The sequence below is a fragment of the Doryrhamphus excisus genome, linkage group LG6 (genome assembly GCF_037039965.1).
Source record: "Doryrhamphus excisus strain RoL-2023G ecotype Guam linkage group LG6, RoL_Dexc_Guam_v1.1, whole genome shotgun sequence".
NCBI lineage: Eukaryota > Metazoa > Chordata > Actinopteri > Syngnathiformes > Syngnathidae > Doryrhamphus > Doryrhamphus excisus.
In genome coordinates this window covers 16,678,092-16,694,383 of record NC_136362.1, presented here as the reverse complement: position 1 = coordinate 16,694,383, position 16,292 = coordinate 16,678,092, and the positions used below count along the sequence as shown (strand labels likewise).

The 16,292-nt window shown below is 42.7% G+C and overlaps 1 protein-coding gene and 1 long non-coding RNA gene across 3 annotated transcripts; one reads left to right on the top strand and one right to left on the bottom strand.

Moving 5' to 3' along the window:
* Nucleotides 1–1,051: 1,051 nt before the first annotated feature.
* kctd1 (potassium channel tetramerization domain containing 1) lies at nucleotides 1,052–16,092 on the top strand. 2 transcript variants are annotated; one of them, XM_058068493.2, is made up of 5 exons: nucleotides 1,052–1,226; nucleotides 8,379–8,557; nucleotides 9,839–9,983; nucleotides 11,687–11,992; nucleotides 15,648–16,092. In XM_058068493.2, the coding sequence occupies exons 2-5, from the start codon at nucleotides 8,394–8,396 to the stop codon at nucleotides 15,807–15,809; spliced, it is 777 nt and encodes a 258-aa protein (XP_057924476.1). In that variant the 5' UTR covers nucleotides 1,052–1,226; nucleotides 8,379–8,393; the 3' UTR covers nucleotides 15,810–16,092. The 2 variants fall into 2 exon arrangements, with proteins under 2 accessions (XP_057924476.1, XP_057924475.2); XM_058068492.2 differs by lacking the exon at nucleotides 1,052–1,226 and adding an exon at nucleotides 7,370–8,032.
* On the bottom strand, nucleotides 3,919–8,562 carry LOC131126212 (uncharacterized). The gene is made up of 4 exons (XR_009129117.2): nucleotides 8,360–8,562; nucleotides 7,573–7,749; nucleotides 4,802–4,912; nucleotides 3,919–4,489 (listed from the first exon to the last, which is right to left on the bottom strand). It is a non-coding gene; the product is annotated as an uncharacterized LOC131126212 (long non-coding RNA).
* Nucleotides 16,093–16,292: the final 200 nt, after the last annotated feature.

Below are 16,292 nucleotides of genomic sequence, written 5' to 3'. Positions count from 1 at the left end.
TTCACATAAGGATTGTGAATACTGGGCAAAATTTTTAAAAAAGTGCAGCTCCCCTTTAACAGACAAAGCAATAGGAAATGAATCACTAAAGATACTCAAATGACTACTTGACACCCAAATGACTACAAATGACACCCTTCAGTCAAGGGTGCACCCTGCCTCTTGCCTAAAACGGTCTGGTGAGCTGTAACACTGAACAGTATAGTGAGTATTAAAAAATGAATGCATAAATGCCTCACATGTAAAAATGCAGAGATGCAACATACCTATGACATTTTAATGGTTTTGGGTGTTATTATGATGAGAGTTTGACACTGGAACAGATTATTTATTTGTTGAGCCTTCCACAGTGTATGACAATTGCCAAACAATGCTTTTACCAGTAGGGGGCGTGTAAAGCGTTTTAGTAGTTTTTTTCCACCTTGAGAACTAAAAATCTGTACCCACTAAATAGCTCTCTCACACACAAACACGTACGCCTGTTCAATCGAAAGCCTTGTTATAAAAATATGCACATTTAATTCACTTTGTGGCCACTCTAAGGGCTTCCATTTTGCTGAAATCATGCATGGCTGAACATTAGAAATGAGCTCACACACATACACGCCTCAGGCACTGATTCAGTCATGATTGGGGCACAGAGTCGGGGGGTGAGGGTAGGGGGTCGGGTGACTCCGGGAACATGTTAATAGTGAGAAAGTCATTCAACAAGTGTGTGTATACAGAAGATAGGTTGCATGTTTGATGGTGTGGCTGAAAATAAAGAGTGGGAAATATCAAAGGCAATCTATACAATTATGATCAAGTGTTTTTCCCCCCTCCCTGGCAAAGAAACACTCCATTTGTGGAGAATGCCTGCAGGGAAAGATACATCTAAACTCATCATAACGATTAAAATCAGCTTCTCTGAGACCCAAGCCTGTTTTAAATTCAAGGAAACGAAACAGATCTTTATTTGATTGCATTTAACATTAAATAAGAAAAAGAAGACCACGGTTGTCTTGACGTAAGCTGCTCCTTTAGACTGGGAGGCAGAGACTTCAGCTAATTGTGTCCTGATCTTTGCCTTGCGGGCTTTCGGAGCCCCGGAGCAAGTATTCCCTGTATTTTCTTCTGTCTACCTTAGCCAAGCGATTGCATTTCTCCCTGGCGGTGACTGGAGAAACAGATCAGCGGGTCATAAATCCGAAGATTTGTTTTGGAAAGAAGGTGAAGGAAAAAGCCAGGTAAGCGGAGATTTCTTCATCTTCTTGGTTGGGACGACGCGTCTTGGGCGCAGCAGCCTTTACGCATGTGCCAGACGCACTTCTTCTTCGCTACATTTAAGCACTTCCTGGTTATTATTGGTTGAACACTATCTTGTAGACTCGTCGAGCTTTAGCAACACTCTAACATGTCGGGTGTGTGGTTCTATCGAGCAAAGCGTCCGGTTTTAGGTGATGAAGTCGGCGAGTCATAGTCGAATCTTCCGTCTTCTTCCTCGACGTCTGCTGCCAAACTCGCCCTCAAGTCACTCGAAAAGCTGCTCGACACGATTTAAAAACATTTTAAAAGCGGAAAAACAATCCTATTTCCTGGCTGGCCCACATTTTTTATTGAAGGGCGCCATTGTGGAGTAATTTTGCCGGAGGCGTTTTTTTTTCATCCCCCAAAGAATACAGGATGTACCATTTTAAACAGAGACTCGAGTAGTTTGTGTTGAGAATTATATATATTAAAAAACACATCTTTTACAAATGTGTTATACAAAACACCCATTTGTGATCCAGTTGATCAAGTCTGGACGTTTACAGGTTAAACCTATATTTTACAATCCAAAACACTTTAAATAAAAGCTTAATTCATGACTTTATTTATCTTAAAACTCATAAAAGTTCCTGGCACTTAATAATGGAGATTTGCTGTCACTTTGTGAAGGAATCATGACGCTTGAACTGTCGATCGTGATGGGTGATATGGGTATTGTCCACTTGATGGCGCTGTTACAAAACTACACGGCATCCATTCTCCTGTAACTACGTGTCATCATCATTTAAAATAAATTATAAACTTTGCATTGTGGCTGTCTTTTAGACGCTCTACGTCGCAAAACTAAATGTTGAACAAAATACTCTTCATAAGGTATAAGGTACACTTACACAGTAAGTGTTAAAATGGCTGTTGTTGAAACTGATGATGCTCAGTTTTGATTGACACAGCCAGAGAGGTTAACACTTGTCACATTAAGATACAGTGCAGTTCAGCTTCACTGCATACTTGAAAAAGCAACACAACGAAAAAAAAACACAACATCTACTTACTTGGTTTTGGTTTGGACTGAACCCAGCGTTGTGTCTGCGCTGTGTGGACATTTGAGACAAAATGGCCACGGGGGGCAACAGAACAGAGACAACCAATCCAGATTATGTAAATATACCAGTCTGTCTCGGTTTCAACTGAATGTTAATGCTCTGATCTGAAATGCTAATTGCATGTCTTGTGTGATATGGTTCTGCAGAGCGTTGTGGGCTGGAGACATGGAAAGATGCGTGGTGTTGATCCCACACACACGTGTAAACAGGAAGTTTTCAGGGCAGCGGTGTATCACTCTGTGTTGCGCTTGCAGTGGTCCTCAACTGGTCTGTCTCACCATGAATAAAAAATTCTGGAATGTCTTATTCCATCCTTACGTTTTCGATGCCGCTTATCCTCAGTAGTGTCGCTGGAGCCTATCCTAACTGTCTTTGGCCAAGAGGTGGGGTACTCCCTGGACTGGTCGCCAGCCAATCACAGGGCACATATAGACAAACAATCATTCACACTCACATTCATACCTATGGACAATTAGCGCATGCATGCACGGGGAGAACATGCAAACTCCACACAGAGGGTGGAATTGAACCCTGGTCTCCTAGCTGTGAGGTCTGCACGCTAACCACTTGATCGCCGTTCCGCCCACAGGCGAAATTTGGTTTTCTACTAAATGCAATTTAGATGCCAAAATATGTCTTGTAGAGCAGTGGTTCTTAATTACTTTTGGTCATGCCCCCACTGGGAGGACAGAAATATTTTCGTACCCCCCATTTTTGAAGTACTATTTAGAAACTGATAATGTATGTTTATTTATTTGTACTATACAGACTGAACTTGAAACTGAAACCAGCAAAATGCAACAAAATTGAGAGCAGTGAAGCATCCAGGTAAAAGCATATTTAAATTGCATGCCGAGTACGACATATTCATACACGTTGGCAAGTCTACACTAATATTGAAAGTCCTCCCACGCCCCCCTGTTATTTAAAAAGCACTTTTAGGGTGATGTGCAGAGTTTTATTACATTTGATATTCACATGAACTACTCTGCTTCATGCAATTTTAAAGTAAATATGGTCCAGTGAAATAAATTGCATAAACAGACCTTAATCAATTTCAATTAAAGACCCCTGTTCTAGTCAGACCAAATCAATATGATCCAAACAAACAGTTAGTGGTTTGGTCCTCAACATATAAGAATAGAGGCAAAAAAAACCCCCGATAATATAATGCTCTCATGAATGATTGAGGATATAAAGAAAATTCACGTTTGAGAGATTGTTGCAACTTTCTTGACTTGTTCTGTTTATTTCTGGTGATGGTTAGTATTAATAAATAGCAGGAGGAGCAATGTTGTTAATTATATAATATGTGCATAATATGTACAGCCATACTTTCACAAGCAAACATACTGTAGGCTGTGACTTTCTGGCTTATTTCGAGTAGTTCTCGTTACTTTTTATTAGTATTAATTATATGTAATGAGTGGTCCATAGGTATGTATGCGAGTGTGAATGGTTGTCTATATTTGCCCTGTGATTGGTTGGCGACCAGTCCAGGGTGTACCCCACCTCTTGGCCAAAGACAACTGGGATAGGCTCCAGTATACCCATGAACCTAGTGACGATAAGCAGTACAGAAAATGGATGGCTGGAGCGGTGCATAGCACACAGTCACATGCCTATGCTTGAGCAAGCAAGCATTCCATGGCGACTTTGTTGTATATGTTTATTACGCAACGTGGCAGATATTGGGTGCATTAATTACCTGACATGAACATAGCACATCACAGCACGAGCAATCGTCCATGTCTGTAGTACACATGCATGAGAAAGCATACTGTAGTTTTTACTAATGGATGATTTTGAGTCTTTCTATTTTGAGAGGTGGCAGTGATCAATTAATAACTGGTGGGAAAAGTACCCCAGTGATTACATTCAGTTCACATATATGTGCCTGCACGTGAACCAGCCTACTGCATGCTTTGACTATGAGAATTATGTCAAGACTTTTTTATAATTGGCAGTTATTTATTTAAAAAAAACTGTCAAGAGGAACGCCCACATATCTAAACATATGGCAAAAACACAAACTTTTTGATGTACAAACTTATCTGTAGAAGCGAGGTAACAGGTCAGGAGGAAGCAGATGAATGTTTGGTCCTCCATCAATGGCGTCTTTTCAGCTGGTGCCAAGCCTCAAAGATATAAAAGTGATGTGGACATCAGTAATTATCATACACATATGTGTGCTTCCGCCAACCTAACATAACACGGGCGCTATAAGAGCTCATTCCCACCCACCCGGCTTCTTCTCTTTCCTGCTATTTTCCATAATGCCTCACAGATTTTACACTCAATCCACCTTTGCGATGACAAGGCTTTGAGGAAATCCAATTCCACCGAGCTGTTTTCAGAACTTAACTCTCCACGGGCACACTTCTTGCTCTCAAACTCACACACACACACGCACACCATCATCTTCACAAATTAGTCAGGGAACAAATTACCTGCATTCTGAGTGTGATCCCACGCACTTTGCCGGCTGCCTTACACAGGTCCCCTTTTGAAGAGCAGCCATGTGATTTCTCTCCCGTTTGCCCTGCAGCTCCCCTTGCCTTCTGCGAGGGATTCAGGAGTTGAATTTTAAAACTATGTATGGCTGCTGCCTGCTTGCTTATCAGCGTGTGCACAAATGGCATGCAAATCAGACCGGGATCACACACACACACATACACACCACATTGCAGGCCTGCACTCAAAGGCAAGCTTAATTGCTAATTGGCTGTCTTAGGTGTGAAACCCACACTGCCAGCAAAGATGAGGGAGTGTGCATGTTTTAAGGCCACTGGTTGAACTAATTAATTTGAATCTGAGTGTTATTAAAATTTGTGTAATTCCCCCCCGCCACCTTCCCTACACACTGTCCTGGTGGTACTTGTAGGCATGAGGACATGTTGTGGTCTTGATAAAAAGCAAAGGCGTAATCAATATGTTGATCATGTGTCATTGTTAATGTGGGCTGGGGCCACATGCATTTTTCTGTGTTGTTGTTCGGTGTGCGCGTCACTGATCAAGGAAGGGAGGGCCAAAGTCCACAACACCCGTGGGAAAGGGAATTTCACATTGTGGTGGGACATCAAACAGGGCTGATATATTTCTATGAAAAAGGCTATGTGACATCATTGCTTGTAAAACTGGATTTTTTGTGTGTCTCTGCTCTGTGTGAACAGCAATAATCACAGGATGCTTGGATGATATCAACCTGGTTCTTGGTGCTCGGATACCTGTTTGAGGGAATTCTCACACCATGTTGTGCAGACACTGATGGCTGGCATTGCCATAACATTATAAGGCCCTTGTCTGTGTGAAAGGGACATTTCGCAATGGTCGGATGTTGTGTTAAACACTACACAGTTAAAGAAATGTCCTTTTTTTTCAAAGGCAATGGGGGATACATGGTTATTTTTACACATGGATTATTACGTTTGCCAAGCGCAAAGGTGAGGCATTGTTTTCACCCTTAAAGAAACACAGAAACTACACTACTGTTTTCCATAAAACTTAGTGGGACGGCCAACTTTGTGCCTAGAATGCAAATGGTATAGTCCGATGCATGGCAAGCTATATCGATGCCTACTTCATGGAATTTGCTGTTACTTTTTAGCGAGAATTTCCAATTTCACGATTTGAGAAGTCACACAAGAATCCTTCAGACTTCTTTCCAATAAGAACCACTATTCTAGATTTAATATAGTAGCATATATCATTCATTCATTTTCTACCGCTTATCCTTACGAGGGTCGCAGGGGGTGCTGGAGCTTATTCCAGCTGTCTTTGGGCGAGAGATGAGGTACACCCTGGACTGGTCGCCAGCCAATCACAGGGCACATATAGACAAACAACCATTCACACTCACATTCATACCTATGGACAATTTGAAGTCGCCAATTAAACTAGCATGTTTTTGACATGTGGGAGGAAACCGGAGTACCCGGAGAGAACCACAGGAAGAACATGCAAACTCCACACAGAGATGCAGAGTGGAATTGAATGGGTCTCCTAGCTGTGTGGAAAGCACGCTAACCACTCATCTGCCATGCAGCCATAGCATACACCACTAATTTCCTTTTAACTTTGCAAAATCTGCTAGTTTGAGCCTAGAAAACCTGTTTATGACTTTCTAAATAAAATATTTACCATTGTTAGAACCTTTTAGACGTGACATAACACCCCTATAGTCACATTTACACTCCTATTATTCATTAAACATTGCTCAACTGTAACACACAATTGCACAGGTTACAGGATCACTGCAGGGACATGAGAAATGGCTTCCTCTTTCAACATAGCATGCTACTGAACAAACTAGTTAGCCTCCAATTGATTTATTCTAAACTTAAAGTGTTCAAAGTCTAACAGAGTGGGGGAAGAATGACAATGTAAGGGGCCAAAAACTTACCACTTCCACACCGTCATGTTGAACATACCATGGCTGGCTCCATGCAATGTGATGGTAATGTCTTAACAATGTGACGCTACTTACCACAGTACTATATATAACGTGTCTTTCAAAATTTTAAGTAATAACAGTCCATAGTCAGTCAAGCGGTTAGCGCGCAGACCTCACACATTCCAAAAACATGCTAGGTTAATTGGCCACTCCAAATTGTCCATAGGTATGAATGTGAGTGTGAATGGTTGTTTGTCTATATGTGCCCTCTGATTGGCTGGCCACCAGTCCAGGGTGTACCTGGGAACAGCTGGTATAGGCTCCAGCACTCCAGGCTCCCTCGTGAGGAAAAAGCGGTAGAAAATGAATGGATGAACAGTCCATAGGCAATCATGAAACAGCAGTCATTTAATTTTAAATAAAAGCAATAGTGTGAGGGAGCAATGTACGGACAGTGATGTAGCGTATTTTGAAAAACTGTAGGCGTTTTCAGTTGGTACATTCCTGTATAGACTGTTGAACGCACACATGAACACTACTCTGTATTTTATATAAAGCAGATACAAAAGAAAAACACAAACAGTGCCATCTGGTGGGGCAGACTTCCCCATGGGTTTGTTTGTGTTGGGTTGGATTGGTTGCTACCTAAATTGCAGCTTTATGGAATGTGTGTGTGTTACTGATGCTGTTGGAAGAGGAGGGAAACAGAAAAAGGGAGCAAAGGTCAGAAGAGGGTGGGGGTCCAGACCCGTTATGGCAAGGCAAAAGGGGGAAAAAAGAAGGAGTCAAAACAGGATTGGTTTGGCCGTGAAAATGCGACACTCATACCTGCTGCCACTGAAAGAGCGACAGCCTCGATTGGAAGAGCCCCGGGCGCTGCGATGCTAATGTTGTCGGGGGCTTTGACTTCTCCCAGCCATTGCAAGCGAGCTGCTTCGCCAGACAGCCACGTTCTCCCCGCCGTGCTACCGAACCGCCTCGTCGCGTTTGGCAGGTGCCGTTTGCCTACCAAAAAGAAAAAACGAAAGAAAATAAGAATCAAATCCTTCAAATGGACGAGACGGATATCATGGACTTGACGCATCAGAAGGCGAGGAAGCGACCGCGGCCAATCACTTCCGCGGACGAGGCGGTGCATGTTCCTCTTAAACGGGTGCCGATGCGGGCTGCAGAGTGCCGGGAGACGTCGCTCATGTTCGCGGTGCGTGGAGAGCCGGTCCCCGCTGCCTCTCTCAAGCAAAATGACCACTCGGTGACCTCCTCTCCGACCAGCGTCATGCCGGCGCAGGTAGACGCTCTTTTTTCATGTAAAACCGCTGGATTTGCGTTTCTAGTTTTCACGTTTATTTGGGATTTTACTCCTAATACTGTATTCACCTCTCCCTTTAACCACTAAGCAACATCTATACCCTCCATCTATACTTTTTTTGCAGTCGTTTCCTCTTGTGTGTGCTGCAATTTGTGTTTTTAGGTTAAGCTAGGCAATCTTATTACAGTTTCTCCCAAATTAATTTTTGGGAGATGATGGCCTCCAGGAAGGAGTGTGGCAACATTCAGGTCAAGGTCGAGCTGCAGGGAGGACTTTACTGTAATCTTATTTTTCATCAACTCTTACCTTTCTCTTGTCTTATCAGGATAATCGCTCCAGCATGTCCAGGCCCATGATCACACGGTCGCCTGTGTCCCCCTTGAGCAACCAGGGCATCCCCACGCCAGCGCAGCTCACCAAGTCCAACGCCCCCGTACACATCGACGTGGGGGGACACATGTACACCAGCAGCCTGGCCACCCTCACCAAATTCCCAGAATCCAGGTGAGGTTCTCCTGCAAGTATAAACCACAGAGACGTGTTGACAGTTTAGTTTATTTATTTATCTCATGTTGTCTTGTTTAACGTGTAATCAGTAGTCTTTGTGCTAATGATAAGCTGTTGACTAAAATGATAATTCATTTAAAATATATATTTTTTAAATGGATGTGAAAATGTCTGAATGTTCTGAGCTCATGTTTCTATGCAATCATATGGAGAAAAGTGGACACACTCATTCAGACTGAAAAACAGCGCCTCTGCTGGTTGCAGCCCAGTTGTGCACTCCATTTTGCTTTAATTGCCTCATGACGATTAATCAACATTAAACAATTACATGCATTTGACAGTCTTCTAAACGTAACTTAATCAGTATATTTCAAAGGGATGGTAGAATGATTTGCTGAACGTTCTGGACTCCCATTCCTATGCTAGTGTCATACTTGTGGGTGCAGCTCAACTTTCCATCTATAGACAACAAACTAGTTTGAAACTGAATCAAGATTTATTGCTTGTGTCATGTTATTTTTAAAGGCATGGTATAATCTCATGCTGAATGTTCTGGACTCTTGTTTCCATGCAAGTTGTGTATCTAGAATAATGGATGCAGTGTGGGTGTAGCTTAACATGTGGGGCTTCTTTAGACAGCAAACTAGTTTAAATACAGAGTCAGCAGTGCTTCTGCTGGTTGCAGCCAAGTAGTGCACTCCGTCTTGCCTCAGTTACCGGTACTTCAAGATGATTGATTGATTCCACAAAATATTGTGTTTTTAAGGATAATTTCATTGTTTGATTTGTTTTCTTATATGCATATAAATTACATTGGAATATGTCACATAGTGTAAACACATTGTATTGATGTAGCTCAACCTCCTGCCCTATAGCCAGCAATTTAGTTGAAGGCTGAATCAACAGTACCATGTCAATTTAGAAAGATGCAAAGAATGTTTAACTAGAATAATTCAGTCCATATTTTAGAAATGTGTAAAGTGCGGCGTGCAGACAATGGCAACTTAGTTATTTTGACAGATGTCACAGCAGCAGTAAAAGGCCAAAGGGCACGGTGGGCCATCTGGAGGCTGGGAGGTCGCTGCAGGCCATGTGCCAGAGGGTGACTGGCACCCTGCCTGCCTCGGGCAGAGTGCGACCAGCTGGCCCTGACCTCTCTAAATCTCTTTATTTCCTTTCCTTTTCTTTCTTTTGCATAACTCTCCAGTAGCTGTGCATCAGTGCCGGTAAAATAGACATTGCCATGTTGACCCTCTCCTTCTCGCTATGTGTGCACAGAATTGGTCGTCTCTTTGATGGCACAGAGCCCATAGTCCTAGACAGCCTGAAGCAGCACTACTTCATTGACAGGGACGGACACATGTTCCGCTACATCCTCAACTTCCTCAGGACGTCCAAGCTGCTCATCCCGGACGACTTCAAAGTAAGAGAGTGTCATCAGCCAGTCAGCACTTCTACAAGTCACACAATGCATGCAAAGGTTGCCTTGGGTTACAACTAGTCCACACAGTGGATGCTGCTTAAAAAAACACCAGTGGTCTTCCAAGCAAGCAACCAAAGATGAAAGATATGAAGGGAAAACAAATAAACCACCATTGAGATACACAAATAAATATTCCTATGCATTGCATTCAGTGCCAAGGGTGAATTACACTACATGTGACCCATTAGTATTGCCACCATTTAACTCTTGTGTAGCATTTAGTCAGTAATTACTTACTTGCCCCCTAGGAGAAAACAAAGAAGCACATCATCTGATAGATTATCCACGGCGAGGCTCCATCAGTGGAAAGTGTGTCAGCTAAAATAAGCTAAAGACAGGCTCAAATTGCAGCAAAGGCCATATTCCCGCTATGGGACCAAACTTGAATGTGGTGCATTTGAGACACAGCAGAAAAAAGTCATCTTCTAAAAACAGCACAGTGTTCCTGTCTTATAGAGGATCTTTGACTAGCATTGCTGTTGTAGAGCCTTAAAACAGCTGAGGGCTCCTATTATATTTGACTAGCATTTTTGCAGAACATCTTTAAAAACAGCAGGGTGTTCCTGACATATTGAGGGTCTTTGACTGCTGTTTTTGCAGTACACAAGTAAAAACGACAGAGCACTCCTTTCACAATTAGGGCTTTTGTTTAGTGTTTTTTTGCAGTAGATCCTTAACAGCAGAATGGCACTGTCATGAAGGGTTTTTGGCTACCTGTTTTACAGTCGAACATTAAAAACAGCAGCGTTCTCCTGTCATGTTGAGGATCTTTGATTAGCATTGTTGCAGTAGATCCTTAAAAACAGCAGAGATCTCTTGTTATGCAGTATTAAGGGTTGGCTACCTTTTTGCAATAGATTCTTAAAAACAACAAAGTGTTGCTTTCACAAAGGATTTTTGCCATGCCTTTTTTCAAAACAGTAGGGTGCCCTGGTCATAAGGAGGATCTTTGGCAGTAGTAGTATTTTTGCAGTAGATCCTTACAAACAGCAGAATGCTCCTATTATCCTTGACCAGCATTGTTGCAGTAGATCCTTAAAAGCAGCACAGCACTGATTTAATTTTGGTTACAGGTTTTGTTGTGGATCTTAAATGTTATTTGACCAGCATGCTCCTGTCATATTAAGGATCTTTGGTGACAATTTACGTAGTAGCGCATTAAAACAGCAGCATGCTCTTGTGATAGATTATCTTTGGCTACCGTTGTTGCAGTAGATCCTTAAAACCAGCAGCGTGCTTCGAGATCTTTGAACAGAATTTGGTCAGTTCATCCTCTAAAACATTAGCGCACTCCTGTCATACAGTAGAGGCTCTTATGACGTTACTACTTAATGTCAGTAATTCCATGTACTTGCCAGATTCTATTCTAGTATGATACTGTAAAGAAGTCAGTTGGCCTGAAGGGTAATATTTGCTGTAATGTGTACATACACCAAGGAACCAATTGCTTTAATGTTTGACATGTAAGACTGTCCGATGATCATTGGTTGGACTTTGAATATGTGTCTTTTGTGGTTATATAGTCAGAATTGTTACACAGCTCAAATAAAGCATTGTTGGCATAGTGGTGACCCATGATAACTAGAAATACGAATCACTCACTTGTCCTAGTGACCTAAAGCGACTTTCATCTTGTCTCCAAGGACTACAGCTTGCTGTTCGAGGAGGCCAGATACTTCCAGCTGCAGCCCATGCTTTCTGAGCTGGAGCGCTGGCGCCATGACCAAGAGCTGGGCCGGGTGTCACGCCCCTGCGAGTGCCTGGTGGTGCGTGTGGCACCCGACCTGGGTGAGAGGATAACGCTGAGTGGAGACAAGGCCCTGATAGAGGACGTCTTTCCCGAGATCGGTGATGTCATGTGCAACTCAGTCAATGCCGGCTGGAACCACGACTCCACCCACGTCATCCGTTTCCCACTCAACGGCTACTGCCACCTTAACTCTGTCCAGGTAGGAACCGCTTGTTAGTGCATCACAGCATATCATAGCCATCACTAGATTCCCTTTAGGGGCTGTGTTGGAAATTCCTGTTTGTGCAGGTGTAGAGAACAAATCAACCGCTGAATGACAAACTTGTCTTTTGGAATTTATTCTGCAGAAGGAGACGGTTGACAAAAGATCCTACAGTAGTTTGATACAAGTTCCTCCCCGAGGGCGGGGAGGACGTAAAGTTATATACATTTTATCAGGAGGGTCAATCGCATGCAAGGATATGCGATGCCCAGTTAGCCTAAAGAACACCATCCGAGGAACTTGTTTATGACAGCTCAAGGCTTTATTTTGAGGACAGAATGATTGTTTTTTTCCATGATTTGTTCTACAGTTGTTCTCTCCGGCCTTGAGCAATGAATCAACACATTCCAGTTTTTCTAATAAGCCGAGGTAATAGGAATGTGCGCAACTGGAAAATCAGTCATATATGTACGTTAATACACTACTAATTTTGACTGCCACTACATCATGAATGTATGGCAGACAATCACAAATAACATGAAAGTTTAAGATACTGTACATCTTAAAAAAAAATTTGCATTCCTGAAATTGCACGTCATTAAAGACATTGTTTTTATTTGGACAGGGCAAGCAAGGGAAACAAATGAGAAGGGAACTGCGGCTAAATATTTCCAACATGCATCTCATGTCTGACATTGGGCGAAATGGTACATGGGCCCCATCACAAAAATCAAAAAGAGGGTGGATTAACACTGGGGCAAAACTGTTCATCATGACGATATACATCGTCACACGCAACAAAGATGTTAATTATCTCCCCGACAAATTTGCAAGAGCAGCTAACCAATCCACCCTCCAAATTAACATCAAAAAGTCAAGAAGAAGACAGAGTGCCTTTATCAACCACCGACGCATTGGTCCAGAGACACTTGTCAAGTGCCAGACTTCCAAGTATCTAGGGAGTACTGTTTCAGAGAATGCTAGGCCAGAGGATGAACTCTCTCTCAGAATGGGAGGGGCGCTGTGTTTGGAAACATGAGGGACAGACAGTGGAGTAATCAACATGGGTCTATTTGTGTGGAATGCAAAGTGTACTCTATTTCACGGTGCTGACATTTGGACCATCTGTAGACTTCAGGTGAAGAAACTGCACATGTGCAAAATGAGACACCTTGGAGACATCATAAACATCTCATGGAGAGACAAGATAACCAACACTGAGGTGTTGAAACAAGCTAGTCAACAATCAGTGGAGGAGAGGCAAATCCAGATGAACCTGAGATGGCTTGGATGGACCTCCAGCATCAACTCTATTCACAGTTACGTGAAGGCAAACACAATCAGGGTAGACCAAGGCTCAGATTTGAAGACAATGTAAAAAGAAACGTTAAGAAGTTGGACATAGACAGTATTTCCTGGTAGAGGAAGGCTAACGACAAAGCCTACAACAGAATGCTATGATGGTGATAATGATGAACAGTTACAGGAACATAAAACACTTGTGTGTATCAAGACAGCAACTTCCAAAATTTGTGCGATGGAATCGCACTGGAATCCCACCTACTGGAATCCCACCTACTAGCACAAACATCTTTTCATGGCACATCGTCATTCCCAGTCGCTAAGACTTTGATGCACCCTCCCACTGTATCAACAAGATATCTGTCAATAAGGGCCGCAGGCATGTGAGCAAAATGGTACAAAAACAAAATGTCGGGGCCAACATCACAAAGATTGGTACGAGGATTTGAAAGGCCAGTGCACCCCATGGATGGAAGGTCTTATATTAACGGTTATTGATAGCTTACTGCCAGGATAGCACACTCTCAGGATGTCTTTTTCACGTCAGACTGCACACAATTCCTTCATCCAATCAGAATGTAGTGTAGAAGCATTCACAGACTTGTGGTGAGTCGGATATTTCAAACTCTCTCAGAAAATGCAGATTTCCTCCACTTGGGTGCTAAAAAACATCACAGAGCTCGGTGTGGGAGCCGAAACAAGGAGGCTGAAGAACCGCATGATCTCTGCCCCATATAGAGGATCTTTGACCAATATTTTTGTGCTCCTATTAATACAAAGAATCTTTGACTAGAATTAACATAGTTTATTAACTTTATTTCTGACTATGTTAGCCCTTTGCTGAAGTCAAAGTTTAAAAACATACATTACGTGATAAGAATTATAGTGAAATAGTTCAGCCCAATTACAAATGCTTTTCCATCGACTTTTGTAAAGTAAGACAACTATCATATCAATTATGAAGGAAATGGAGGCATATTTCTATAGATTCCACACCTATCCGGACAGCGTAAGAGGATGTCTGAAAAAGACAAAGCAACCAAACCGTCTCTGAAGTGAGTGCAGCAAAGAGAGCAGAGCGAGACACTGAGCATGCTCCCTCCCTGGCAGCTTGTCCCCAGGCGGGGCCCATAATCCTGTTTGGTTATTAAAGCACGCCGGCGGTGGATGCTGTATCTGCAGCTAATGGAGGCAGGGCGGGGAGAGGGGCTGCCAGCAGTATGGGAGTGGGGGGGGGCCTTTGTAGTTTTGGCGGGGGCTTGGCCCTGGAGGCTTTTGGGGTAGAAATGGGTGATGGGTGGTGGAGGTTTTTTTTTTTTTTTAGCCGAGTGACCCATACTGAGCCAAGTGCTAGGGAGAAAGCCACATTGCTCCCTGGGGCCTCTTCGATGGAATGTGATCCTACAACCCCCCAGGACACGTCTGTAGATGTCTGCAAGGCGGCTAGCTCACAAACACACACTCGCAGACAATGGGAAGGAATAACAAGGCAGAAACAGTCCTAGTTTTGGGAAACTAGCAGAAATTGGTACATGCTGTACTTAGTATATATGCAGTATATGAAAAGTATATCACCCAAGGGTCGCCTTTTAGATTTGCAGAACACAAAGAACCACCTTACTTGGGTTTGAGATCTCAACATGAGTTAAAATTGGTGTCTCTATCTTTAATTCTAAAGAAGTTATGAAATTTAATAGATTTATGTCATTGGAAAGAACGCAAAATTACATTTAAGCTGACATTCTGAGGATCTGGTATCATCCCTATTTTGGGTGACCCTGACTTGGAATTGTCCTAACTTTTCCCAACGGTATGGCGCCCCTGACCATGCAAATACGTGAAAATGTATGTATTTTAGACCCACTAGCACCTCCCCAGAGAGTTCTAAAATACTGCATCCGGAATCTAAATCTAATACATACGTTTCATGATATTATCTTCAAAAAGAACCTATGCTGTGGTTGGTCATTTTAGTTTAGAGGTGCCATTTTTTTCTATTTCTAACGCACTCCTCTAAGTTGTTATTATTTTTCTTGTATTACACACGACACTACCCAAGCCCCACCTCCTCCTTAAAGCCACACATAAGTCCCCAATATAAATCTTCTAAATGCCTTATATTTTATTATGCGGTAGACATTGTGGTTACCTATGACCATACGTTCTGAGTTACTGCAGTTCTGATATATAAGCATTGCTTCCTGAGGCCCAAAGTGGTATTATAAGACCAGGGTGTTTTTGGGATGCTCTATGGTCATCTACAAGAATGCATTTCGAGACTGGAAAATCTACCACCATACCAGAAGATCTCACCAATTCCAACGCCCCTACCCACCGTTCCTTTTTTCAGGTTCTCGAGCGCCTGCAGCAGCGAGGCTTCGAGATCGCCGGCTCCTGTGGCGGAGGCGTGGACTCCTCCCAATTCAGCGAGTACGTTCTGAGGCGGGAACTGAGGAGGACGAGTCAGCGAGGACCCAATTCCAATAGGATAAAGCAAGAGCAGCTGGACTAGAGACCCCCCCCACCCCACTTGAGGGGGTGTGGTGTGTGCTGGACTTTTCCGTGGACTCCTCACTTTTTATCTTCATTTTTTTTTGTTTTTGTTTTCTTCTTGTCAATGTTTTGGTTTTCTTATACAAGAACCATCTTAGAGAATTAAAAGGAAAAAAAATGAAACGCCGACATTTTTGAGTTTGGAGATTGCGAAGACATTTGTGATTGTCTTACCCATCAAAACGATTGAGAAAGATTTATATATGTTGTATCCCTAAATAAAGTTTGTTTTAAAACTTGGAGCCTACATTAGGTTGAATATCATTTATAAAGATTCCTTCTCTTATAGAAATTAATGACAGAGCATCAAACCTTTGCTTGTCACCAGTCACTCCACTTTGTCGCTTCACTGGCACATTGGATAAGTGTGTGATTACGGCTCACTGTGTAAAGGTCACCAATGTGTTGCTTACAGTGCCGAATGTCTCAGTTGTCACCAACA